The sequence below is a fragment of the Balaenoptera borealis genome, assembly GCF_965194805.1.
Source record: "Balaenoptera borealis genome assembly, chromosome: 20".
NCBI classification, from domain to species: domain Eukaryota; kingdom Metazoa; phylum Chordata; class Mammalia; order Artiodactyla; family Balaenopteridae; genus Balaenoptera; species Balaenoptera borealis.
Window position 1 is genome coordinate 35,574,904 of NC_138879.1, and position 26,834 is coordinate 35,601,737.

The 26,834-nt window shown below is 50.7% G+C and overlaps 2 protein-coding genes across 8 annotated transcripts; one reads left to right on the plus strand and one right to left on the minus strand.

Moving 5' to 3' along the window:
* Nucleotides 1-425: 425 nt before the first annotated feature.
* On the plus strand, nucleotides 426-14,764 carry EPX (eosinophil peroxidase). The gene is made up of 11 exons (XM_082374455.1): nucleotides 426-516; nucleotides 624-717; nucleotides 975-1,412; nucleotides 1,503-1,632; nucleotides 2,493-2,699; nucleotides 7,447-7,765; nucleotides 9,258-9,418; nucleotides 9,774-10,029; nucleotides 10,464-10,634; nucleotides 12,806-13,043; nucleotides 13,610-14,764. The coding sequence occupies exons 1-11, from the start codon at nucleotides 441-443 to the stop codon at nucleotides 13,809-13,811; spliced, it is 2,292 nt and encodes a 763-aa protein (XP_082230581.1). The 5' UTR covers nucleotides 426-440; the 3' UTR covers nucleotides 13,812-14,764.
* Nucleotides 14,765-14,845: 81 nt separating this feature from the next.
* On the minus strand, nucleotides 14,846-26,258 carry MKS1 (MKS transition zone complex subunit 1). 7 transcript variants are annotated; one of them, XM_082374448.1, is made up of 18 exons: nucleotides 26,109-26,258; nucleotides 25,586-25,695; nucleotides 24,395-24,465; nucleotides 23,766-23,921; nucleotides 22,632-22,729; nucleotides 22,316-22,444; nucleotides 21,948-22,052; nucleotides 21,408-21,516; nucleotides 20,819-20,875; nucleotides 19,730-19,772; nucleotides 19,407-19,472; nucleotides 17,844-17,914; nucleotides 17,424-17,493; nucleotides 17,216-17,323; nucleotides 16,403-16,536; nucleotides 15,816-15,898; nucleotides 15,632-15,729; nucleotides 14,846-15,525 (listed from the first exon to the last, which is right to left on the minus strand). In XM_082374448.1, the coding sequence occupies exons 1-18, from the start codon at nucleotides 26,186-26,188 to the stop codon at nucleotides 15,434-15,436; spliced, it is 1,680 nt and encodes a 559-aa protein (XP_082230574.1). In that variant the 5' UTR covers nucleotides 26,189-26,258; the 3' UTR covers nucleotides 14,846-15,433. The 7 variants fall into 7 exon arrangements, 6 of the variants coding, with proteins under 6 accessions (XP_082230574.1, XP_082230575.1, XP_082230576.1 ...); XM_082374449.1 differs by lacking the exon at nucleotides 17,844-17,914 and having other exon boundaries at nucleotides 19,734-19,772; XM_082374450.1 differs by lacking the exon at nucleotides 17,216-17,323.
* Nucleotides 26,259-26,834: the final 576 nt, after the last annotated feature.

A 26,834-nucleotide genomic window follows, 5' to 3' on the forward strand; every position in this document is an offset into this window, starting at 1 on the left:
TAGGGGCAGGACCAGGCGCAGCGCTCTTCTGAGGCACACCCAGCAAGTATTCACTGAGCGACATCTGTGTTCTAGGCACTGCTCTGGGCCCTGGGAGAAATATATCAGTGAACTCGATAGCAAAGAGGCTGGGGATGGAGTGAGAAGATGAAAGAACGTCTTCATGTTGGTGAGGGGTAAAGTGGGGTGTTGCAGTGTCACAACTCTCCCCAAAATGAGAGGGAAGTTCCAGAGCTCCACCTCAAGAGGCTGGGCTTCTGAGGCCCAGAGCTCCCCTCCCTCCCCCAGGACAGGCTATAAAAGTCCCTTCCCAGCTACTTCCGCAGAAGAGCAGGAGGAGGTGAGAGGTCAGCTCAGCATCCTCTCTCGGTGAGAAGGCATTAGGGGACACCCACCCGTGTGATCGCTTACCCCCCTGTGGCTGGGGTCTCACTGCAGAGATGAAGTTGCTCCTGGCCCTGGTGGGGCTCCTAGCCACCCTCATCCTGGCCCGGCTCTCTGAGGGCACCACCCCAGGTAATAGCCCCTTGGACAGCCAAGGAGGAGGGCAATGGAGGGGGAAGCACTTGGGTCTGAGGGACCTGTGGCTGCCCTGGACCCTAAGCCTCCTTCCCCCTGAACAGCCTCCCCTAGGGTGGTGGAGACCTCGGTCGTCCAGAGCTGCATAACAGAGGCCAAGTTGCTAGTGGATGCCGCCTACAATCAGACTGAGAGGAGGTGGGCCTGGGCCTGGGTCTGGGGACTGCGTGGGCCTGGAAGGGTTGACGATGGGGGATGGATGGACTCCAGCCAAGGTCATCTCACCCAACACCTGCCCCTGGGCACCTTGGGGCAGTGCCATGTCGGTAGAGAGCCTCCCTTCTATCCATCCTTCTGTCTGTTCACACTGTGCTGACTGTCTACTGCCCAGGTTGGGGCTCTGCTGGGTGTGTCTGCTTCCTCTCTCCAGCCCTCACTTCTCCTCTTCTGGGCAGCATCAAGCAGCGCCTTCACAGTGGCTTGGCCAGCCCCATGGACCTCCTGTCCTACTTCAAACAACCGGTAGCGTCCACCAGGAGAGTCATTCAGGCTGCCGATTATATGCATGTGGCCTTGGGACTGCTGGAAGAGAAGTTACAACTCCAGGGGTCCAGATCCTTCAATGTCACTGGTACTGTGGAGTGGAAGGAAGCCAGGAGGGGGTTGCAGGGTGCATGCCTTGGGGTGTTGGGAGGGGAGAGGGGAAAGGGATGGGAGGTACAGAACAGACCAGCTCTAGAAGAAGCTAGAACCCTGCCCACTGTCCCACCCCCAGATGTGCTAACGAAATCCCAAATGAGGCTGCTGTCCCAGGCCAGTGGCTGTGCAGCCCAGGATGAAGCCGAGAAGTGCAGTGACAAGTACCGCACCATCACTGGGAGATGCAACAACAAGTGGGTGCTGGGGCGGCACCTGACCTGGTGGGGCCCAGTTCCCTCCTCTCTTTCCCAACCCTGCTGACCCCAGCCCACCCATCACTGCAGGAAGAGACCCTGGCTGGGGGCCTCCAACCAGGCCCTGGCGCGCTGGCTGCCAGCCGAGTATGAGGACAGGCTGTCTCTCCCCTTCGGCTGGACCCCCGGCAAGAGGCGCAACGGCTTCCTCCTCCCCCTTGTGAGTCAGGGCTGAGGGGCTGGAGGACGTTCCATCTCTTCTAAACATGGGGAATAAAAGCTCAGCCCGGAGTCAGACAGGGCTCGAACCAGGCTCTCCCACAGGCTGGCTGATGACTCTGGGCAAGGACTCCAGCTGAATCAGTTTCCTCAGCTGTAAAATGGCAGTAAAACCCACTTAATATTACTGTTGTGACTATTAAATAAAGTCCTGGATATAAACATCCATGTAGGATGTGATATATTAATGCTAGCCATTACAATATTGTTTTTTCTGAAAGAATTCATGTCAAAGTACCTTGCTAAATATAAGGAGCAATACATCTTAATGTAGTTCTATCTATTGACCTAAACTATTTCATATTTAACAATTTATCAATCTTCTATTCATATGCCAAAATAACAATCTGTCATCTACCCATCTATCAACATCTATTTATCAATTTTTCTTCCGTTGGTCTTTCCATCTATCCAATTCTCTATTTATTATCCGTCGCCTAGCAACCAATCCTTGCATCTATCAATCAGTTCTACCATCTAATTATCCATTAGTCTATAAATTGATCTATCAGTTTGATCTATTTATCTCTCTGGAGAAGCTGGTGGGGTCTGAGCCAGCCAACCTGGCCCGTCCCCTTCCTGGAATTACTCCTGGAATCCTCAGGAGCTGGGCTGGAGAGCATCCGTGTAGGAATGACAGCCACATAGGAAGTGGGACAAAGCAGGAGAGAGGAGGGGAGGGCAGGGGAGGAGGAGAGACTGCACTAACTCCAGCAGGGACAACCTGCCACCCCCTGAGTCCTGGGTTGGCTCTGACACCCTGCAGAGTCAGCGCCCCACGCTGATCTATCTCCCCACCAGGTCCGAGCCGTCTCCAACCAGATCGTGCGCTTCCCCAGCAACAGGCTAACCTCCGACCAGGGCCGGTCCCTCATGTTCATGCAGTGGGGCCAGTTCATTGACCACGACTTGGACTTCGTCCCTGAGTCCCCAGCCAGAGTGGCCTTCACTGTGGGCGTCGACTGTGAGAGGACCTGTGCCCAGGTGCCCCCCTGCTTCCCCATCAAGGTACTTACCCCCGACTCCCAGGCTCCTGATGTGGCCTCCACCTCTGGCCGAGAGCTGGGGCTGGGCATCTGGCACCTAGTGCACCTGCCTTAAGGAGCTGCCTGTGACGCTGGAGTATCAGACAGAGACAAGATGCACAGTCCGGCACAGACGCCTGGTTCTGTGTGTGTTTGGGGGTGGGGGGGTGGGGGGCAACCTGCCAGGAGGTCCTGGTGCTGGCCTAACGGAAGGGGAAGAAGTTGAGACTAGCCTTGACCCCTGGGTCCCTTTCCAACAGGGGAAGTCTTTAGGGTCTCTTAGCTCTTGCCCTTCTCTCCCTCCTGGGGTGGTCTGAGGGCCCTGCAGTTCTCACCATTTCCTGGGATTGGGTTGTGAGCACGGTGCTCTCCTTCAGCTGAGAGACAAGGATGGTGCGGGACACTAGGGAAGAAAAGACGGGCTCCAGGGAGCACAGCCTCAGCTGGGGACAGAGGGGACCCTCTGTGCACACACACACACACACACACACAGACACACACACACACACACATTCACTCGCCCCTACTGGGTAGGGCAACGTTCTCGCGACGTGACATGTGAGGGCCCCTGGCTGGCTCCTTCCTCAATCTCCTCTGGGGAACTGTCCCCTATCTTCCTATTATACCTTTAGCTCTTGACTTTTATTTATTTATTTAATTTTTAACATCTTTATTGGCATATAATTGCTTTACAATGGTGTGTTAGTTTCTGCTTTATAACAAAGTGAATCAGCCATACATACACATACATCCCCATATCTCCTCCCTCTTGCATCTCCCTCCCACCCTCCCTATCCCACCCCTCTAGGTGGTCACAAAGCATTGAGCTGATCTCCCTGTGCTATGCAGCTGCTTCCCACTAGCTATCTATTTTACATTTGGTAGTGTATATATGTCCACGCCACTCTCTCACTTCATCCCAGCTTATCCTTCCCCCTCCCTGTGTCCTCAAGTCCATTCTCTACATCTGCGTCTTTATTCCTGTCCTGACCCTAGGTTCCTTTTTTTTTTTTTTTTTTTTTTTAGATTCCATATATATGTGTTAGCATACGATATTTGTTTTTCTCTTTCTGACTTACTTCACTCTGTATGACAGACTCTAGGTCCATCCACCTCACTACAAATAACTCAGTTTCGTTTCTTTTTATGGCTGAGTAATATTCCATTGTATATATGTGTCACATCTTCTTTATCCATTCATCTGTCAATGGACACTTAGGTTGCTTCCTTGTCCCGGCTATTGTAAATAGAGCTGCAATGAATATTGTGGTACATGACTCCTTTTGAATTATGGTTTTCTCAGGGTATATACCCCGTAGTGGGATTGTTGGGTTATATGGTAGTTCTGTTTTTAGTTTTTTAAGGAACCTCCATACTGTTCTCCATAGGTATCAAGTTACATTCCCACCAACAGTGCAAGAGGGTTCCCTTTTCTCCACACCCTCTCCAGCATTTATTGTTTGTAGATTTTTTGATGATGGCCATTTTGACTATTTCCTTACCCATATTAGGGAAGTTTTCAACTGTAATCTCTTCAAATACTTTCTCAGTCCCTTTTTTTCCCCTCTTCTTCTTCTGGGACCCCTATAGTTTGAATGTTGGTGCATTTAATGTTGTCCCAGAGCTCTCTGAGATTGTCCTCAATTCTTTTCATTCTTTTTTCTTTATTCTGCTCTGCGGTAGTTATTCCCACTATCTTATCTTCTAGGTCACTTATCCGTTCTTCCGCCTCAGTTATTCTGCTATTGATTCCTTCTAGAGAATTTTTAATTTCATTTATCATGTTGTTCATCATTGTTTGTTTGCTCTTTAGTTCTTCTATGTCCTTGTTAAACGTTTCTTGTATTTTCTCCATTCTATTTCCAAGATTTTGCATCATCTTTACTATCATTACTCTGAATTCTTTTTCAGGTAGACTGCCTATTTCCTCTTCATTGTTTGGTCTGGTGGGTTTTTGTCTTGCTCCTTCATCTGCTGTGTGTTTCTGTTTCTCTGTCTTCTCATTTTGCTTAACTTACAGTGTTTGGGGCCTCCTTTTCGCAGGCTGCAGGTTCGTAGTTCCCATTGTTTTTGGTGTCTGCCCACATTGGGTAAGTTTGATTCAGTGGGTTGTGTAGGCTTCCTGGTGGAGGGGACTAGTGCCTGTGTTCTGGTGGATGAGGCTGGATCTTGTCTTTCTGGTGTGCAGGACCACATCCAGTGGTGTGTTTTGGAGTGTCTGTGACCTTATTAAGATTTTAGACAGCCTCTCTGCTAATGGGTGGGTTTGCGTTCCTGTCTTGCTAGTTGTTTGGCATAGGGTGTCCAGCACTGTAGCTTGCCTGTCGTTGAGTGGAGCTGGGTCTTAGCATTGAGATGGAGATCTCTGGGAGAGCTTTAACCGTTTGATATTATGTGGAGCTGGGAGGTCTCTGGTGGACCAATGTCTTGAACTCAGCTCTCCCACCTCAGAGGCACAGGCCTGACACCCAGCCAGAGCACCAAGACCATGTCAGCCACATGGCTCAGAAGAAAAGGGAGGAAAAAAAGAAAGAAAGAAAGAGAGAAAGAAAGAAAGAGAGAAAAAAAATAAAGTAAAATAAAGTTATTAAAATAAAAAATTTATTAAAAATTAAAAAAATCTTAAGTAATAAAAAAAAAGAAAGACAGAAGAGAGCAACAAACCAAAAAACAAATCCACCAATGATAACAAGCGCTTAAAACTATAGTAAAAACAACAACAACAACAACAAAAAACAGACAGAACCCTAAGACAAATGGTAAAAGCAAGGCTATACAGACAAACTCACACAAAGAAGCATACACATACACACTCACAAACAGAGAAAAAGGAAATATATATATATATATCTATATATAAAAAAAATGGAAGAGAGCAATTAAATCAATAAACAAATCTACCAATGATAATAAACTCTAAATACTAAAGTAAGATAAACATAAAACCAGAAATAAATTAGATGTCAAAAGCAAACCGCAAATCTACAGTTGCTCCCAAAGTCCACCGCCTCAGTTTTGGGATGATTCGTTGTCTATTCAGGTATTCCACAGATGCAGGTACATCAAGTTGACTGTGGAGATTTAATCCGCTGCTCCTGAGGCTGCTGGGAGAGATTTCCCTTTCTTTTCTTTGTTCGCACAGCTCCCAGGGTTCAGCTTTGGATTTGGCCCCACCTCTACGTGTAGGTCGCACTCTGGCATCTGTTCTTCACTCAGACAGGATGGGGTTAAAGGAGCAGCTGATTCGGGGGCTCTGGCTCACTCAGGCGGAGGGTGGGGTGGAGGGAGGGGTACAGATGCGGGGCGAGCCTGCGACGGCAGAGGCCGGCGTGACATTGCAGCAGCCTAAGGCGCGTGTGTTCTCCCAGGGAAGTTGTCCCTGGATCACGAGACCCTGGCAGTGGCGGGCTGCACAGCCTCCCGGGAGGGGCGGTGTGGATAGTGACCTGTGCTCGCACATAGGCTTCTTGGTGGCGGCAGCAGCAGCCTTAGCGTTTCATGCCCGTCTCTGGGGTCCGCGCTGATAGTCGCAGCTCGCGCCCATCTCTGGAGCTCCTTTAGGTGGCGCTCTGAATCCCCTCTCCTCGCGCACCAGGAAACAAAGAGGCAAGAAAAAGTCTCTTGCCTCTTCGGCAGCTCCAGACTTTTTCCCGGACTCCCTCCCGGCTAGCTGTGGCACACTAGCCCCTTCAGGCTGTGTTCACGCCGCCAACCCCAGTCCTCTCCCTGGGATCCAACCTCCGAAGCCCGAGCCTCAGCTCCCAGCCCCGCCCGCCCCGGCGGGTGAGCAGACAAGCCTCTCGGGCTGTTGAGTGCTGCTCGGCGCCGATCCTCTGTGCGGGAATCTCTCCACTTTGCCCTCCGCACCCCTGTGGCTGGGCTCTCCTCCATGGCTCCGTAGCTCCCCCCCTCCACCACCCGCAGTCTCGGCCCGCGAAGGGGCTTCCTAGTGTGTGGAAACCTTTCCTCCTTCACAGCTGCCTCCCACTGGTGCAGGTCCTGTGCCTATTCTTTTGTCTCTGTTATTTCTTATTTCTTTTGCCCTACCCAAGTACGTGGGGGAGTTTCTTGCCTTTCGGGAGGTCTGAGGTCTTCTGCCAGCGTTCAGTAGGTGTTCCGTAGGAGCTGTTCCACATGTAGATGTATTTCTGATGTATTTGTGGGAAGGTGATCTCCGCCTCTTACTCCTCCGCCATCTTGAAGGTCTCCCTAGCTCTTGACTTTTAAACCAAGCATAGCAAATGCCACCTCAATTTAGAGTTACATTACTCTATGTGCAGGTCTGTTTTCACTGAATTGCCAGCTTCCTGCAACTTGTCCTGGGTTCCTCGACCTTCACAGTCTCCGAGGCACCCGGCACAGAAAGGGGCTTAGGAAATGTCTGTTGAATTGAATGGAATGAAAGGAGCACAAGCCTCATGTCAGGAGAACTAGGTTCTAATCCCTCCTCTCCCGCTAACGAGTTGTCACTTCCCCTCTCTGAGCCTGTTTCCCCACCTGTAAAATGAGGATCTAAGGCCTCGTCCATTTCTAACTTTTCATGACTCTATGACACAACGTGCTAAGGATGCTCAGATGACCTGGTGAGCAGCGTGAGTCTGGATGAGTCAAGGAGGGCTTCCTGGAAAAAGGGAGTTTTGAGCAAGGTTTTGAAGCAGGTGGGGGATGACCAGGAGGAGTGAGCTTGCTCGGGAGGGGCCCCAGTGTCACTGGCTCCTCTTCCACCTCAGATCCCGCCCAATGACCCCCGCATCATGAACCAGTGTGACTGCATCCCCTTCTTCCGTTCGGCACCCTCGTGCCCCCAAAACAAGAACAAAGTCCGCAACCAGATCAACGCACTCACCTCCTTCGTGGATGCCAGCATGGTGTACGGCAGCGAGGTCGCCCTTGCCCTGCGGCTCCGCAACCAGACCAACCAGCTGGGGCTGCTGGCCGTCAACACCCGCTTCCATGACAACGGCCGGGCACTGCTGCCCTTCGACAATCTGCACGAAGACCCCTGCCTGCTCACCAACCGCACCGCGAACATCCCCTGCTTCCTGGCAGGTCAGACTCGGGGGTCGGAAGGAGGAAACACCCAGTCCCTGGGTTCTGGGTTGGGAAAGCCTGGTGGGACTCGATGGGGGTGCATGGCTTCAGACCTCAATATTAGACACACAGATCTGTGCACAGTCTTCCCAGAATCAGTAAGTTGGAAGGAGTCCCTTTGTGAACCCGGTGTGTGGCCGGAGATCACCACTTGACTCTCTTCGGTGAAAAGGGACTCACCCCCTCTGCTGTTCATCTGGAGCGGCGCTGACTGCAGAAAGCCCCTCCCCCCCCCCATTTTGATCCAATGCCCATCTGTGGCTCTTCATCATGCTTCTAGAACCTCAGAGAAAAAGCTCTATCTTTCACACAGTAATAGCCTCTTTAATTACCTGAAAGTAGCTTTCACTTCCACCAAATATTTTTTTCTTCTCTGGGCTAAATTCCCTTAGAATCTTCAGTTTCCCCCCTGCTCTTGCTAGACACTGTCACCTGGTACCTTCTTCTGGATGCATAATCTGAACTCTCCTGGGGGGTCTTTGCCCCTGCCCCCCCATGCTGGTTATCATAACGATGGTCATTGCTTCTGGTTATTTAATATATTTAAATGTGCCATCTCTAATCCTTACAGCAGCCCTGAAAGGAGAGCATTATTAGCGCCCTCGTTTTGCAGATGAGACACTCAGGGAAGATAACTAATGCGCTCCAGAGCAGAGTGTCAGATGGCAGAGTCCACGGTGAGGACTTAAGTCAGTGTAGTGGCCAGGTCTGGGCTCTCTCCACTCTGGTCCACCACCTCCTTTGCAGGGAGTCAGCTCCAGCCCCTTTTCTAAGGATTGTATGTTTCTTTGCTCCTGGCAAGAGCGGCATGCACCTTCACCAGAGGTTTACTTAAGAGTAGATTGAATAAGACCACATACAAGGGCTTAGTTCAAAGCCAGCAAATGACTGTGTGTAAGGCCACCTTCAGGAATGTACTTTCCTTCCCGGCCTCTAGGAGAAGGTCTGGCTACAGGAACAGGCTCTGCCCAACCTTCCTTCTTTCTCCTTCCATGGGGCTCCCTGGGGAGGGTAGCATGACACCAAGCCCAAAGCTGGGGAGAGGTCCAGCCCCTGGAAGAGAATGTGCAGAAGGATGCAACCCACAGGACAGGTTCCTAGAGTCACCCAGGACCCTCCACCAGCTGTGGATCTGGTAATCCTGCAGAGCAGAATCATTAGGCAAAAGGGTTCCTGCCTAAGACCAGCAGCTGCCCTGGGCCACCTCACGCAAGCTCATTCCAGTAACTTAGGGACCCGAGACTCCACTGTCCTCCCACTCCTGGCCCATTGTGTTTGTCAGTGGAGCCTCACAGCACAGCTGAGGAGATGGAGGTCCATGAGGGCCAGGAATTTGGCCCAGGTCACAAAATCCCACCACCTCTTTCTAGTCCCCAGAGCTCTGTCTGCCTTAGCAGAAAGACATTGCTCTGGGAAGGACTATGGTGACTCTGAACTTGGGGTTTTCAAGGTGACAGCCGGTCAACCGAAACCCCGAAACTGGCAGCCATGCACACCCTCTTTGTGCGAGAGCACAACCGGCTGGCAACTGAGCTGAGACACCTGAATCCTCAGTGGACCAGTGACAAGCTGTACCAGGAGGCTCGGAAGATCGTGGGGGCCATGGTCCAGGTAGGGGGCCCTGGGTCCCAGCATCCCTTAGAAGGCAATCTGGCGTGAGAAGCCATCCTGGGGGATGTGCCTCAAGTCAGCTAGGTCTGGGTGATTGGGAGTGGTCCTGAGATCCGACCTGTATCCCCAACACTGCCACTAACTCTCTCTCTGACCCCGTTCATGTCACCCAGCCTCTCTGGGCCTCAGTATCTCCATCAGACAATGCGAAATTAACATCACCACATTTGACATACTGCCAATAAAGAATCAATATGTCTGAGCAGCCCTTCGAAAAGCAAAAGGTCTGTCCAAAGGCAAGGGAGTGGTGTGGGTGGCCACTAAGGTAACGTTCCTCCTCCGTCTTTTCTTCCAGATCATCACCTACCGGGACTTTCTGCCCTTGGTTCTGGGCAAGGCCAGGGCCAGGAAAACCCTGCGGCCCTACCAGGGGTACTCTTCCAATGTAGACCCCCGTGTGGCCAACGTCTTCACCCTGGCCTTCCGCTTCGGCCACACCATGATCCAGCCCGTCATGTTCCGCCTGGACTGCCAGTACCAGGCCTCAGCACCCAACTCGCGGGTCCCACTGAGCTCCGCCTTCTTCGCCAGCTGGCGAATCGTGCACGAAGGTGACCAGGTTTTCCAGAGGCAGACAGGGCGAGGGGGTGGGGCCCAGCTTAGTGCCGGAGGCCAGGCTACTGCTCAGGCTACTGCTAATCATCTCCCCAAGCAAGTGAAAACAAGGCAGGTGCCACCAAGACCCTCAGTCACGGGCCTCCCATCCCCTCCACGATTAGAGGATTTCTAAAAGGGGAGGAGACTGGTGGTTGTGGTCCTGAAAGGAGCTTGCCTTCCACTCCTTCTCGGAGAAGTGGGGGTGATTGCTTTTCTTGCCGGCTCCAGCTCCCTTCATGTCCACCCAGGCCACTGTTTCCGGACACAAACATTATAGAATGTAAGTGACTGGCTTGTCCAGCTCTGAGCTAGCTTGGCATCATGTGATGACCCTAGGGGCTTCCAGGAGGCTGGTCCAATCTGTGCTGCTCATATTCCCCGCCACCAGGTGGCATCGACCCCATCCTCCGAGGCCTCATGGCCACCCCTGCCAAGCTGAACCGTCAAGATTCCATGTTAGTGGATGAGCTCCGGGAACGGCTGTTTCAGCAAGTGAGAAGGATCGGGCTGGACCTGGCAGCTCTCAACATGCAACGCAGCCGGGACCATGGCCTCCCAGGTGAGGGGGCTGCCCGCCCCTTCCCAGACTTCCCCAGAGCAGGGTTGCTGGTGATGGTTGGTTGGGGGGAGGGGTCAGAGAAGACCCTTGGCGCCTCCTTTCTGACTGGGACTGTCTGTAGGATGTGCTGAGGCTGATGCAGCGAAGCATGCCCGGGACCTCGTTGTTGCTGTTCTGCCACATCTTCTCCATCCTCCACAGGGTCTCTAGCTTTAGGGTCACAACAGGACCAGGACTTGGACGCAGGAGCTGAAGGACACAGGGCACAAAGGAGATCAGGACTTTCCAAGTAGAGGAAAACAGTGGCTTTAAAAGGCAGGGAAGAGCTGCTCCATGCCCCACCACCCTGGCAAGATCCAGGGAGGCAGTTCCAGGGACATAGAAACTGGCTCTTGGCTCTAACTGGGCAAAGAGCCTGAGAGGCAGGGAACAGGTGGAGTAAAGGTAAGACTGCCTTGGTTGTTTGGTGAGGCCACAGAAAGACTTTATCCCAGGAAATAAGAAAAATTAGGCACTTTGCTAGGATCTTTAGTGGATATTAACTCTTTTAGTCCTCCCAATGACCTTGAAAAGCAGCTGTGACAGACATTTTTATAAATGAGGAAATAAACTCAGAGACATCTAGTAATTGGCCCAAGCCCACATAACTAGGAAGTAGTAAAATTCGAATCAGTTTCAAAATTTCTCCTTTCGTCCCCCTGTTCAATCCACGATGTTAGGGGAAGGCTTTGGCCACAGCCTCGCTCATCTCTCCCTCTCCCCATCTCCTACTTCCCTGTCTAAATACAACCCGAAGCCCCATCTGCCTCTGCTAATTTTTGGCCGTGAATAATAAAGGGTGGGCAATTTCTACTGCACCTAACACAGCCCCTGGCTGGCACACAGCAGGCACTCAAGAACCTGCGTTTCTTTCCTTCCCTACGCTTGGGTGCTCCTGACAGCTAGTGTCGTGGGTGCCCCCTGCTGGAGATCTGATATTGCTAGCTGCCCAAGTTGCCACACAGTGAGTTTCTGTACCCTCTAAACTGTCCCAGAAATAGTGTACTGATCATAGCTCTTGCAGTCTCCTCCAATCCCTTCCCAAATTTGGAATTGGAAGGCCTGGTTTGAACTCCACTTAACGGTGGGGTGACCTTGGAAAAGTCACAGTTGCTCAAGCTCAGCGAATATCCATTGATAACATGGGGATTACAAAGTACCTCACAAAAATGTGAGGATCCTGAGAGATCTCCACACAGCAGTGCTCAGTAATGGTGAAACATTATATGGTTTTCCTTTGTTCAGCTTGGGGGATGGTGTTTGGGAGTTGTAGTTCAATGGACAACGTTGGGCTGGTGTTTCTTTGAGTCATGGCAAAGCTATCTTCCTCCTATCTTAATGGTCCCCATCATATCATGTGACTTGTCCTGGTGTGGGATCCTGATGGCTGAAAAATCAGTGTGGTCTTTGTTAGTTTCTGAGTAGGTGAAAAAAAAATTTTTAATTTTAGTTAAAATTTTAATTTTAAATTATATTGAGATATAATTAACATATCACAAAATTTACCAATGTAAAGTATATAATTCAATGATTTTAGTATATTTAGAGTTGTGCATCATATCTAATATCAGAACATTTTCATCACTCACAAAAGAAACCTAGTAATAATAGTCACTCCCCATCCCCACTCCAGCCCCTGACAATTACTAATCTTCTATCTCTACATATTTGCCTATTCTGGACCTTTCATATAAATGGAATCATACAGCATGTGGTCCTCTTCTGAGTAGATAAATTTTATCCATGATTTTCATTTCTTGGTTCATTCACTCATTTATTCATTCGGGCATTCTACAAATCTGAGAGTCTTTTCTGTTCTAGGTAATGTCTTACTTGTGCCTGATTAATGCCACGATAATATCATTGTGATTGTGAGTGTTGGGTTACGACAGCTTCTTACATTAGGACACTCTTCAGTGTGTGCACAAAGCATGGCTGTCTGCTCGCACTGAAAATTAAGAGGGCAGTGGTTTGGTCTTTGGAAGGTTCAAGGCCTCTTCTGCCAGCAGGGATTTTGTTCTGCCCAATATTGCCTGACCACAGAGCTCCATCAGGAGAAATCGCGGCGAGCAGAAGTTAATGGGAATCTGCAGGGGGTAAGACTAAACTGCTCCTGTCCCCTTTCCCTACAGGGTACAATGCTTGGAGGCGCTTCTGCAGGCTCTCCCAGCCCCGGAATCTGGCACAGCTTAGCCGGGTTCTGAAAAACCAGGGTTTGGCAAGGAAGTTCCTGAATCTCTATGGAACACCTGACAACATTGACATCTGGACTGGGGCCATCGCAGAGCCTCTTTTGCCAGGGGCCCGAGTGGGGCCTCTTCTGGCTTGCCTTTTTGAGAACCAGTTCAGAAGAGCCCGAAATGGAGACAGGTAAGTGCCCCTACCCTAAAGGGACCAGCCCCAGAGGCAGGGCAGAAAAGCACTAGAATTTCAAGACTCAGAAATGAGAGAAAGTACTCTTTTTAGCTTCATCCCTTCCAAGTACACAGGATCCGAGACCAGGAGCTCCTCCCTGGAGAGCTTGGTAAGAGGCAGAGAGAGCACTTGCCTGAGTTGGAGGCACCTTTAACTCAGGAGAGAGACTTCTCAGCCTCACTGTTCCAGGCTTAAGGATCCCAGAAAACATGGGCACCAAAGCTAAATCTGGTTTCCCTCCAATAAGCTTGTGGTTTAAGACTTGACTTCTTATTTGGATTTGGCATTTACCTGGGTTCAAATCCAGTCCTGGCTACTTAAATTACTGTGCAATTAATACCGGGCAATTTACTAGACTGCTGAACTTGTTTCTTCCTTTATAAAATGGGAATCATACCTATTTTGCAGGGATTCTGGAGAATTGAATGAAATAATGTATGTAAAGTACCTCACACACAGCAGGTGCTCATTCCTGTTCATCCCTGCCAAACTTCACCCACATCTCTCCACTGTCTTGGTAGGTTCTGGTGGCAGAAACAGGGTGTTTTCACCAAGACACAGCGCAGGGCCCTGAGCCGCATCTCCTTGTCTCGAATTGTGTGTGACAACACTGGTATCACCACCGTTCCGAGGGACATCTTCAGGGCCAACATCTACCCCCAGGGCTTTGTGCCCTGCACCTGCATCCCCAGGCTGAACCTGTCAGCCTGGAGAGGCAGATGAGGCTTCTGCAGGTAAGGGGGACCTCCTCCAACAGCCCTGGGCTGGGTCAGGCCCTCACTTCCTTCCCTGGACAGGACCGCTGAGTCCTCTCAGGCCCCTAAGCAGAAACAACAGAACTTGTCTCTAGCAACAGATCATGCTCTCACAGTGGCTTCCCAGTATGCTAGCCTCTGGGTTGATAGTTAATCCCAGGGCCCAGGACTTTGAGGGGCAATTAGGAAGTATCCAACTAGCCTCAGCTTGGTCATCAACACCCTAAGAACAGCTCAATCTCTGGACATCCAGCAAGTTCCTCACTTGCCCACTTGTGCTGCTTCCACAGGAGTCCATCCCAAGCCTCTGACCTTGGAGACCTTGGAGACAAGGAAACCTGGGGAAGACCACAAGGCTACCTCCTCCCCTGGAGCAACTGCTTCCTGCTGATGCTTTTGCTGGCTATAGCTCAGAGCTGGTTCTCTGGCTGGGAGTGACGGCCAGGGCTCCCAGCAGCAATGAACCCTCCTGCCATGCGAGCCTCTTATGTATTAGGTCACATGTCAGCTCCAGGTGCAAGGGCTCGTGAGCCAAGCAAGGGGGTCCTGAGGCCCAGGCAAGAAGAGTCATCTTCGTCTCCAGCCACTTTCATCTATTTCCCACCCTGTCCCTGACCCCTGCCTATGACTGGAAGGCCAGAGTCCCAGCCTCCAGCCGCCCCATGGTCTTTCTCTGGAGCCTTCAGGCTGCACAGCACACTCTGCTTCTACCAATAAAGCACCCGTGAGGGCGGAAGCTGGTTTCTGCATTGGGCTCGGGGAGGGGGGGCGGGGGGGGCTGGACCTCAGTCCCATTCTTTGCTCCAGATGTTTAAGAGGAGTGCTGCTAAGACACAGCTGGCACTAACCTTAAAGCCTCTCCTGGGGGCTGAGTTTAGAGCATCGAGACACTGTGGAGTAGGAAAAGGCAGGGGAGGGCAGCAGCGTTAGGGGCCCCGACATTAAGGAGAATACCTTGGCCATGCAAGCGACCCGAGCAGAAAACCAGCCGACAGAACGTCAGTCAGTATAAAAAGTTTTTATGTACAAAAAACACAATAAAAGATGACAGCTAGCTAGCAGAAAGAACTGGGCACTGCCTTCAGCCTTCATTTACTACAGAAACAAGCCCCCAGCAGGAAGGGGAAGCCACCCTGGGAAGAGGAGGCTGGGTTCCTGGGCCAGGAATGTAAGATCTCTCTTGCCTGCCTTCTTTCTCAGGCCTCCATGTGTAAAGCAGGTGTGGAGCAGGAGGTACTGCTGCTCTCTGCCACTGAGACCGTGAGACAGGCTGGAAAGGAGGCTGTGTCAAGGACAGAACTAACTTTGGGCTTCCCCCCAAAACTGGTCTCAAACCAAAAAGCCTGTCTTGTTGCGATGGTCACTTGCAGTGGCTGACATATGAAGACAGGGACCATATGGGGGCCACAGGGTCTTTGGCTTTGTTGCCACCCAGCAGCTGAAGATCAGGCAGGGGGGCCAGCCCGGGATTCTCAGCTCTTCCGGTTCTCAGCAGGTCAGCAGGGTCTCTAATCAGAAAGACGAAGAGGGCCCAGGCCTTGGCTATCACTCGTCTTGTCCTCGTGCACGGCGGGCCAGGACTGCAGCGAGCTAGGAGACCGTGGCCCCCGAGGGGCTCCCGAGGTCCCGGGGAAGGCTTTCTCGGGCCTCCTGCATGCGGCGCCGGGCTCGACGGAAGGCTTCTGTGAGGGAAGCAGACACAGGAGTCAGCTGCCATGGTGTGGGGCAAATGGGGCCCACGTGGATGCTGGAGGGGGGGGTGGCTGGGACTGGGTGGGGGGAGCCTACCTAGCACACCGTGAATGGAACTTTGCTGGCTGAACCCCTCCAGACGGTCCAACACGCTCCTCAGCCTCTTCCGGAGAGAACTGGACTCCAGGAAGGCCCTGCGGGGGAGCCCGCCACATGGCCATGGCTGCTCTTGCAGCCCTCAGGGTCAGGAGCCGCGAGGCGGGGGGCCAGGCCCACTCACCGGGACTGCTGCAGACAATGCAGGCGGAAGGTGACACTGCCTGTGGTCTCCGTGCGGAGTCCAAAGCGGCTCAGACGCTCCCCCTGCGGCATCCGGTTAACGTCAGGCTTCTGTTGGTTCCTACACCCCAGGCGCCACAGTGGCCTCACTCCCATTCTTATTCCCATTCTTGGGGAGAACAGTTCTGTTGGGGAAACTTCATCCCAACACCCAGATTCCATCACCTCCCAACTGTAAATCACGGAACATTCCAACCTCATTCGAGAATCAGCAGTCTTATAAGCTGCCTGCCAATCCTCTGATTCCTGAGGACTCAGCGATGGGCTGGAAGGAGGGGCCAGTTATTCCGACAGGGACCAGGGGAGACCTCTAAGTGTACTATTTTCCAGAGCTCTCCTAGGATAGCAGTGATGTTTGTACCTGGTGCAAGATGTGGCTGAGACTTCCCGCTTAAGCCACAGGAAGGAAGGGACTAAGCAATGATGAAGCAATGAACAATTAAGAGGCCTTAAGCCAGATTCCACCTATTCCAGAAGAGACAGGGACATAAGTTCCCAGCATGAAGTCTCCCCAAAGACGAAAGTCACCTTGAAGGTTGCTGGTACCCGCACGTAGGAGAGGTCCTCCAGCTCCAGAGAGCCGCCGATGAAAACCCTCCTCAGCTCAGCCACCGGGCCCAGCTCCAGGGGCCTCCACGTAGAGACCGTCAGGGTGTGTGAGCCTGCGCAGGAAGAGGAGAATGGGGCCGGAAGCGGCACGTGGTCCCTTGCTGACTGCCCGGCAATGACACGGGCCTCGCCACCACCAAAACACCTGGTCTGGTGATGGCCTGACCTCTGGTGAAGGTCATCATCATGGTTTAGGGTACCCACTTGAAAATCAATCCCATGGAAATTCAGATCTCAGCTCTGCCAGTTATTACCCGGGCACCAGGACAAGTTTCTCAACCTCTCTGAGCCCCATTCTCCTCATCTAATAACGACACCTACGCCTCACAGAGTGGTGGGGAGAATTAAATGAGAAGCACTTAGCACACTGCCTGGCGCACAACAGAAGACAGCGGCTATTATTTCAAAAGGAACGCTGATCCACTCGATACACACCCACCGAGAGCCCGTCTTGCCGCGTGGCTGCTCCCTCAAGGCCACGAGTCAGATCAGAGGAGCCGGAAGCAGAGCCCAGAGCTGCTCGACTTCCCAGTTAGCGGTCATTTCACCCAGCTGTCTCTAACAGAGGGGGAACATTTCCTCAAAAGGAGCAAGGAATCTTGCAAGTTAAGTGCTTCTAATCCCCCATCATCCCTACTCCTCACAGGAAGTGGTCCAATCTTCTGAAGTGTTAGTCTTGTTTCTAGGAGCTAGGGCACATGGGCCACAGGAAGGGCAGGGATGAGAGGTCACCTGGGGTGGCAGGCAGCACCACAGCCCCGTAGCCTTCCACGCGGCACCTCTGCCAGAAGTCCAGCGAGAGGACCTCGCAGTAGAGCACAGGCCATGCCGGGAGAGCACCTGCACCAAGGGGGACAAGCGGCCAGGTCGGGGGGGGGCCTTCACCAGGACAGGGCCTGTCTGAGGAGCCCCAAGGCCGAGCACCTGCCGGGCCACTCACCGGCAGATTCATCCTCGTGGAGGAAGAAGGCCTCAAACGTGAACGGGTAGGAGAAGTAAGCCACATTATCCTAAAAAAGAGGAATGCTATTTTATACTCAGTGCCATGGGGTGGACAAGGGCCCACTTGGAATCTGTTTTCCCTGTAGCCAACGACAAGGTCACCGTCCCAAGGGAAAAAGAAAAACTATCACCCCAGGTAGGAAATAAAAGGCTGACAGGTGAAGGGACACCCAAACCCGAGCTGCTACCACTCTCAAAAAGGCAGAGAGAACCCTTGGACCAGGCATCCCTGCAGAGCCCACAGTGAAGGGCCGGACCCAGCTCTGGAATCTTCCCCAGGACGTTAGCCTGATAATCTTCAGATGCCTTCCCCCGAGCAGTCCTGTTCCCTTCTAGGTGCCCCTTCTCGTTGCCCTACCATTCCCAGGGACTTGGTGGCACAGGTCTGTGTTATTCCTGAGAGCTGCTGGAATGCTGGGCTTGACCAGCCTGAAAACCAAAGACCACATATAGTAAGTCAACGGGGAGGAAGGCAAGCAGTTGAGAAAAAGACAAAGTTCCTTTCTCCATTCACTCACTCATTCATGCAATCAATCATTCATTTCACATTCACTGTGTGTCTGCTATGTGCTATGACCGATCACTGGGGACATCTTGGTGACCAGATAGAAAAGCTTCCTGTCTCTCATGGGGCTACCACTCCAGTTGGGGGTGGGAGGGGGGAATAGACAACAAACCAACCAACAAAACACTATCAAGTAGTAATAAATGCTAAAGTAAAAATAAAACAGGGTGAAGACACTGAGTGGCTTGGAGGCTCATTTAGACGGGGTGGTGAGGGAACACCACTCAGAGGTGACACTTAGGCTGAGACCTAAACTAAAGCAGAACGAGTCGTGCAAAGACAGGACACAAAAGCTTTCAGACAAAGGAAATGGCCCTGAAAAGGCCCTGAGGTGGGGATGAACTTGGCCTGTTCAAGAACAGAAATTACAACTGCAATGTTGTAAGGGATGGATAGGCAGGGGCCAGCTCGTTCAGGGAATGGAGTTTGGATTTTGCTCTAAGTGGGAAGGGAAGCTGTTGGGGCTTTAAGTTCAAAAGAGACACAACTGGTTTACATTTTAAAGGCTCAGTTAGGCTGTGGTGTACGTGGCAAATGAAACGTAAGAGGGAGCAAGACAGGAGGCGAGAGGATAAATTAGAAACCTAATGCTTTGGCCTAAGCAAGAGATGACGGTGGCTTGGCCCAGGGTCCTCGAGAGAATAGAGGATTCAAGACATCTTTTGGAGACAGAACTGACAAGAACTGCTGATAGAATGAATGGCGGTAGGGAGCTAGGGAAAGTGAGGAATCAAGGATGTCTCTTAGGTTTCCGGTATCAGAAACTAAGTAGATGACGTTGCCATTCTGCTAAGATGGGAAAGACCGTGAGGGCAGGTTTGAGGCAAGAGGGGGAATCAAGAAGCTTTTGGTCACGTTAAACAGGAATGACAAAGAGGTAAGTGGACATGAGTGTGGCGTTCAGGGGAGAGGCTAAGGCTAGAGAGAGAAATCTGGGAGTCTGAGACATACAAACAGTACTGAAGCCACAGGATGTATGAGGCCACCTAGAAAGACCGTGGAGAGAGAGTCACAGAAGGCCAAGCCCAGCCTTGGGTACTCTAATAGTTTTAGATCAACAGAAGATGAGGAAACAGCCAAGAAGGCCGCTGAGCCACCAATGAGAGAGAAGAGAGGAGCACAGAGCCAGAAGCCAAGAGGAGAGTTTCAGTGAGGAAAGTGAGCTGTGGTGAATGCTTCTGAGAGGCCAAGTAGGGTGAAGGCAGAGACGTCACCACAGGATTTCACATCTTGGAAGTGATCTATGACCTTGAAAAGAACAGTAACAATTTCAGTGGAGGAGTGGGGAAGGAAGTCCGAATGCCTCTGGAAAACTGTCAGAATGGGTAAAAAGAGAGACTTATGAATATTACTTACTAGTAGTCGGCAATTCCACGAAGAAGTGGACGTAAAGATTGTCAAACTCATAGCCTTGGGCTGAAACTAAGAAAACAGGAAACTGTTTCAGCTTATCCTCCTATCACCCTTAACACCCGCCCCAGTCCTGAAGGGCCCACCCACGTGTGGAAGCAAGTCCCTCACGGGCCAGGAACTCTCTGTGTTTCCAGGAGAGACACATGCCTGAGTCTCCCGAGTGCTGCGGACAACCCAAGGCCTCTACTAGGGCGGGGAGGATTACTCCACAGCTAAATCTGGCACTTGCCAAGCATCAGGGGACTTCTGTCTGGTAAGACACTTACCTACCTCTCCATTTACAAAGAGCCGGAGGGCACCTGGTACCGTCTGAGGTAGAGAGAAGGGGGGACAGATCAGGAGGTCTGAGGGAAGCGACCCCTCTCCTCCAGCCTGCCCGTAAATCCCCAGAGGACCTGACGCTGGACGTCAGACCCAGGTGTGTGACTAATCCCGCTTCCTCCCCACCTGCCACTTCTGCACAAATCTGTTTCCTTCATTTCTAAAAGTGTGTAACGTAAGGGGAAAAGCACCTAATTTAAATGGTGGGGAAGGCGACAAAGTGTGGGGAATTTACAAGAATGGCCAAGAGAAGCTTCCACAGCCGCCTGCTGCCGTACAGCAAGAGGCTAGAGACCCCTGCTCGCTCTAGAGGGAGGTCAAGAAACGAGGAAGTTTCCTTTTTAAATTATTTGTGTATCTATCTTATCTAACTTTTTTAACACCGAAAATCTGTTGCTAATACAACACAAAAATAGCGAAAGTTAATTTTTTAGAGAGAGAGAGGGAGACCACCAGGTAACTCTCTCCTTGTTTCCAGATCTAGAAATGGAACTCCTGGAATAAGAGAAGACAAAGTTAAGTCCGTAAAGACTTAAACTCTTTTGTTTTGTTTTAAGAGCCAAACTATTTGACAAACAGAAATGACACCCCTCCCTCTCTATGGGGCATTAGGAGAAATATCTACATGAAGTGTAAGGAAGACACTTTTCATCTTTATATTTATTTAAAATTAATTACAAAGTAATACATGAATGCACTCCCACTGATAAAAATTCAAAACCACCTAAGTTTAGAGAATAAAAAGTAAACATTCCTGACATGTCCCTCTCACCACCCAATAGCCATCTACCATTTCCCAATCCCACCCCCTCCCCAGAGAAAGCCACCCATAGGGTGTGTGCCCTCTGAGACCTTTTCCTATGCATTAACACTTCTATATCAATATGCAACGCTTCAAAAACATAACAAGGGCTATACTCTAAATGTTATTTGTTACTTTTGTCCACTGAAGAGTATGTCTTTGGGACCTTGAGGAGAGAACTGTCACTCAGTTGCAGTCAGAACGCTCTGGCTACAGAAACCCAGCTACTCACCGTCTCAAAGTCAGTGCCCACGAGGCTGTTGAGATACTCCTTGTGCCGGCCATAGAGCTGAGGAAACAAACCACACTGAAACTCAAGGTGCGACCCCAGCCAGACCAGGGTTCGGATCTGCACGGGAGGGAGAAAAGCAGCAGGAGTGGGAAGTGCCACAGAAAGCTGGAGGCCTAAGCAGCCCAGACACTGACATCTGACAGTGAAGCACAGAGGCTCTGGAGCCCCCGGTCTGGGACCAACCTGGCTCTCGCACTTACGTGACCCTGGGCAGACTGCTTAGCTTCTGGATCTCCATTTCCTCATTTATAAAGTGGTAATAATAAAAATATTCACCTCAAAGGCTTGTGGTACAGTCTAAATGAAATAAAGTATGTGCAGGGCCTAGCACAGAGCATGGTAAATGCTCAAACAAATGGCCATTATTATCATGATCTTATAATAGGATCGAAAGCTTATATCTGATATGTCAGCAGTGCTTCCCAAGTCAGGGGAGGCCACTAAGAGCAAGGCCTTGCACCTGCTGACCCAACCTCGACTGCGGCCTCAGCTCCCAGCTCTCTGGTTCTCGGAATGAACCAGCGCTTACGTCCTTGAACACACGCTGTTCCCGCTCCTCCTCCTCAGGCTGTGCAAGGGAGGACACGTTGTCAATCGTATACTTCCACAGCTCCTGCTTCTCCCCGTCCGTCTCGATTCTGTAAGGTCAAAGCCACAAAGGGACTGACTCAGAAAACAGGAGATGGGCCCTCCAGCCCCAGCCCAGGGATGAGCCGATTTACAGTTCCGTTATTCTAAGACGTAAGAGGAGGAACAGTCAACCCAGAGGAGAAGACCTGGCTAGTTCATCTCTCCCAGTTTTGATTAGTCCCTACATGCAGCAGCACAGAGCATTATTTTCACTTAACTACACTGATAGAGGTATCACTTTCAAATCAGTGTAGGTGCATATTTTCTGAGAACAGGATGCCCTAAGGGTCTATGACCTGGAGCAGAATATGAACCACTGCTGGGAATTTAAAAGTTAGAACAGACGAAGGGCTTTCAGAGAATCTCCTCAACTTGGGGCAAGAAGTGAAGCCAAGGAAAGGAATGCCAGTCTCCGCCATCCCTTTCTTCCTCTTCTCACCTGTAGGGTCCTCTGGAGCCAGTGAAGTCAGGTTTTACTGTGATCACACCATTACTGTCCACCTTCAGAGTACAGAGGACATGTTCATACTTCTTATAGCCAAGCCTAGAAACCAGGGAATTAACACCAGGGTTCAAGATTGCTGCCCCACCTCCAGGGAAGGAGGAAGAGGTATTCGGGACACATCAGGGGAGAGGACAGAGGCTGGAGTGAGAATTGTCACGGTAAAATACTCTCTTCCAAAGAAAAAGAAGAAGGAAAAAATCCCTCCCTCCCATATACCTGGGATGACTATAACAGGAGAGTGATGGTTAGTGACAGGAGAAGAGAATGAAGGTCTGAGCTGGGCAGTAAGAAGCTTCACTCACTTTCCATAGGGCCCCAGGTCCGCCATGATGTACATTGTCTGAAGAGCGGTGTTGATGACATGGTTGTTCCTGATGAACTCTTCTGAGGGTTCCCAGGTGACGATGCGTGGCTTAAGGATGCCACCCTCCCTGGGAGACACCACAGGAAGGGTCACTTCCCTGGCACCCCCCGAAGAGCCTGAAGGAGGAGCTCAGGGGAGCACGCGAAGGTGGAGGCCCGCTGCAGGACGGGACGCTCGAGGTGGTGGGCATACCGAGAACACAGGCATGGACGGACCACAGAGGCCGCCACGGCCCTGTACACACTTGCACTCACATCCCTCGCCTGTCCTGCCGTCGCCGCCTGACATTTGCCATTCGCTCGACCAAGAATGACGGCATTTCGCTGGCTGCGGTGGTCATTTTCTGACAGTGCTGGGAAAACAGAGCAGCCCAGTGTAAGCCTGCTCAGGGCCATGTGGGACCAAGGACCCGGAGGGAAGTCTTCCTTCCGAAACCTCACACAGAACCTGAACCTCACAATCACGCTGACGGAGGGCACAGTGGCACAAACAGCCCAAAGAAGAGCCCAACCAAGCCTTGGTTTGCCCGAAGGTTGTAGCGGCACATTATCCTTGAGAAATGAATTTATTTATGCTAATCTTAAAATGAGCCTGCCATCTCTAAACACATACCAACAAAAAGTTTGGTGAGTCTGCCTGGCAGATGTTGACATCACTAGGTGGCTGGCAGGTGTGAAGTGTGGCATAAGTATTCTGTGGAAAACCCTCCCACGGGTAACTGAACACTACCTGTAATTTCCTTTTCTTTACCAAAACAGACAACCCAAATTTTATATGCTACCAACCCACAGCTTTCCTGATATAAGCATCAACCTTTCAAAAACATTCACTTAACACCTGGCTCCTTGCAGAGATCTACAAGGTCATAGACAAAAATCAGAAAATATAGGCACTCCCCTCCCTCAAGGAGTTTAAAATCTCACTAAGAAGACAGAATATGCAGAAGAAAATGTAAAACAAGTCCATGAGGGTGTGCTGTCAGAGGCAAATTGAGGATATAAGCCATTCCCTACGCAGTACTGAATTCTTCTTCAAACCCATATATTCAGTTTTGGCTGAATCCATGATGAATTTTATCTAGATGGTTCTAGACTCCATCCACCTGTCTGACCTCATGATGCACGGAGGAAGTCAAACCCAGTGGCTGCTTCTCCCAGTTTGTGGTCTGCAAGCCTATCATTAGAGACACTGCCGGCTCCCCCAGGCCCTCCAGCAGAGGGAGCAGGGAACAGCAGCCACACCCCCTGCAGACTGTGCCCACCTACCCCAGCTTGGCTGCCAGAAGCTCTGTGTCCCCTTAACAGGTTTCTGAGTTAACACACAGAGAGGCCAGAAAGCTAAGGGAGACAAAGGTGAAGGGAGCTACGGTGCTTGGGAAAGAATGCTACCTCCTCCAAATTGGTGCATCTATCAGAGTCAGTGTAGGTAAAGATTCGTCGGTTCTTCCTGCCATCCAAATGCTCCAGCTTCAGAATCTCTTGGCGGTACTGATGATCCAAAGGGCTCTGACAGGCTGCTTCATTTTGGTACAGATCTACTTCAAACTGAGGTCACAAGGAAACAGAGTTCTACTGAGAATATGTCAAATTTTGTTCCTATAACAGTTTGGTCAAATTAGTTCTATAGAGCTGATGCACTTTGACATGTTCTCATAGCCAACTGTCGTTTATCTAAACTAATGGAGGACAGGAGAGCCAACGAATGTTAGAGCTGAAAGGAACCACAGTGACAGTCTAATTCAATTCTGCTATTACAGAACTGACATACCAAAACAGTAATTCTGCTGTTTTGGTATGTGGCCCAGAGATGAAAAGTGTCTTACCCGGGATTATAAAACTGGGTAGTGGCAGGCACTATATTCCATTGACCCCATAAGCACAACCGTGGAAAGTAGAAACTGTTATAAGCTTTCTGGAAATCAGTTCAGCAATATGCATCAAGAATCCTTCTCTGTGACTAGTCAGGTGGAGGTGGACCGGGGGAAGGCAGACCGAGCAGACAAGGGACACTGGCTCACCTGGCTGAAGAGCTTCTCTTGCCATCCAATCACGACCTCCTCCTCTTCATCTACCTCCGGGCGGTGTCCACCTCCAAAGACAACAGAGTGAGTCAAATGTTTGAGCCAAACTAGCACCACTTCTTGCTCCGTGGTTGGTTATAACCAAAGTCCCTGCTCTTATATTTGCCACAAAACCAGTTGGAGTTCACTGATCTATGAAGCACTCACTCTAGACTTACTCTATAGAGGCTGTGGATATGTGCAGAAGCCAAGATTAGGACCCAAGAAGTCTTCATCACTACTCTGATTTGAATAAAAGGAAGTCATGCTTTCCAGGAATTATTTGATCTAATTCAGTGTCAAGAGCTGAAAGTTATTAGATATAGGCTGAATAGCTCTTCCTCAATCCCAATTGCCTACATTTGCTAGACAGGAACTGTGGCATTTTTATCTTCACTATTCCTGAAGCCATATATCTAGAATCACAAACACTATAACCTTAAGAGACCAAGTATCAGGAGAGAAAAGGAAAGACATATAACTGATTTTTTTTTTAAAGAACCAAATCTAATATACACACTCCTAGCTAAGTAAGTCTTTTTCAAAGACACATGCTTCACAACCTGCCAGCTCACACTCTTGCCCAGGAATATTTTTGAACAGAAACAACAAAAGCAGAGAGACCAGTGACCTAACACAAACACACTGTCCTCTCTTCCTCACTTTTCTGGCTTCCCAGATAAGGAAAACTGCTAGATCACAGATGGTGTTAATATGTACATTTTCCAAGCAGACCCCAATTTTTAAGTTGTTTTAAAAAGTGTTTAGTTGTATGTTTCAAGCTTGGAGCAGTATTTTCTCTCAGAAAAAAAATGCCACAAATGGTATTTAGGTTGACAGGCAAATTTATAACATATCTGAAGTATGGTATTTGCTATTTCCCTACATTTGACCACAATTCGGATCAGCATCTTGATGGCAGGAATCAAGCCTTATTCAATTTTACACAACATAATGTAGTAGTTAAAATTGCCTGGGATCAAATCCTGGCTTCAACATTTACCAGCCCTGTGACCTTGGACAATAAACCCAACCTCTCTATACCTTTTCTCAGACTACAGACCTGGGTCTACTCTGTCTTAAGAGGTAACCTCCGCCCTAGGTCCTTCCCCAGATCCCCAAGCGGCCACATCACCACCATTCACCCACTGGCGGATGGGTGAGGCCTAAAAGTGGCCAAGTCTATGAGGTCCTTCCCGGGCTGGGCAGCAGGCTGGTAATGGAGGTAGTTGCTTGATGTGATTCTTTGCAGGTGGACTCTGCCAGGAAAAGAGAAGCCCAAAGTACTCGTTACAAAACACTCAACCAGGAGATGAACGCAGAGCAAAGATGGGGAAACAAAACTCAGAAGAGGGTACGGCTACCAAGAATGTGGCTGGGTGTAGGCGACAGAGGGGATGTGAGTGGGGCACGGGGCCCTAAGAAGAAGACGATGGGAGAGTGTACTGGAGACACAGGGCCTCGAGAAACTTGGGAGGGGCAGGGTCCTGAAAGGGTGGGTCTGGAAGTTGTGAGTGAAGAGGGTGCCGGGTAGTGAGGGAGACGCGGGGAGACGAGGTGACAGCGGTCAGGACTGCAAACGCAAGTGGGGGTCCCAGCAAACAAGAAGTGAAGTTCAGGCTCTAATTATCTGACAGCATAAAAGCACGGGGCTCTGGGGTGATGCGACTACCGGAGGCGGAGGTTGCGCACGGGGTCCCAAGAGCGATACACGGCCTCTCCGGTGTCAGTGCTCCAGACGGTCTCCGCCATGACAGCTGCGCTGCGCGCGACTGCGCCGGAAAGCGCGCCGCCCCAGTTCCCCTGGCAACGGAAACGCTGGGTTAGGGAGGCGGGAACCCGGTTCCCTACGCGGCGCTGCAGAGCCCCGCCCGTTGCAGGCCCAGGCCAGTTGGTGCAAGCGCACGCTTCGGCTGGGGGATCTGCGGGGGTTTGCCGCTAATCCTGAGTGGGAACAAAGCTCGCTCACAGCCAAGGCCAGACTTGATGCACTTTACAAATGAGGGAACTAAAGCAGCGCTATAGGCCCCTTCTATACAGATTCAGACAGAAATGGTGATGGACACCAAACCCAAGCGTCCTGAATTCTCAACTACTACTTTTTCCACCACACGACACAGCCTTCCACTGAATCCTGGGAAACTTTGGCCTCCTGATCGGTGGACGTGACTCACAGAATGCACCCATTCTTCCCAAAGGAGTCAGGGGAGGTGATGACGGTTACTCAGACATGAAAATATATTCTTGGAAGAAGGCAAAAAAGTGTCAAGATGTATTAATCCTTGTGTTGGCATTCACTGAACCAGAGAAAGAAGAAACAAGGAAGCTAACAGTAAGGAAGGAAAAGATGTCAGTATTGCACTGGTTTTTCCCCTGCGTGTGTTATTTCCGGATTTTT

Bases quoted from the DNA above. Each gene is read 5' to 3' on its own strand.
- MKS1 (XM_082374453.1), bottom strand. From the start codon at position 26,188: ATGGCGGAGACCGTCTGGAGCACTGACACCGGAGAGGCCGTGTATCGC. The intron at 25,696-26,108 runs GTAGTCGCATCA...TTTTCCTGGCAG, and splicing joins GTGCGCAACCTCCGCCTCCG to AGTCCACCTGCAAAGAATCA. The intron at 21,517-21,947 runs GTGAGAAGAGGA...TTGACCTTACAG, and splicing joins GGCTCCAGAGGACCCTACAG to AATCGAGACGGACGGGGAGA.
- EPX (XM_082374455.1), top strand. From the start codon at position 441: ATGAAGTTGCTCCTGGCCCTGGTGGGGCTCCTAGCCACCCTCATCCTG. The intron at 1,633-2,492 runs GTGAGTCAGGGC...TCTCCCCACCAG, and splicing joins ACGGCTTCCTCCTCCCCCTT to GTCCGAGCCGTCTCCAACCA. The intron at 13,044-13,609 runs GTAAGTGCCCCT...CTGTCTTGGTAG, and splicing joins AGAGCCCGAAATGGAGACAG to GTTCTGGTGGCAGAAACAGG.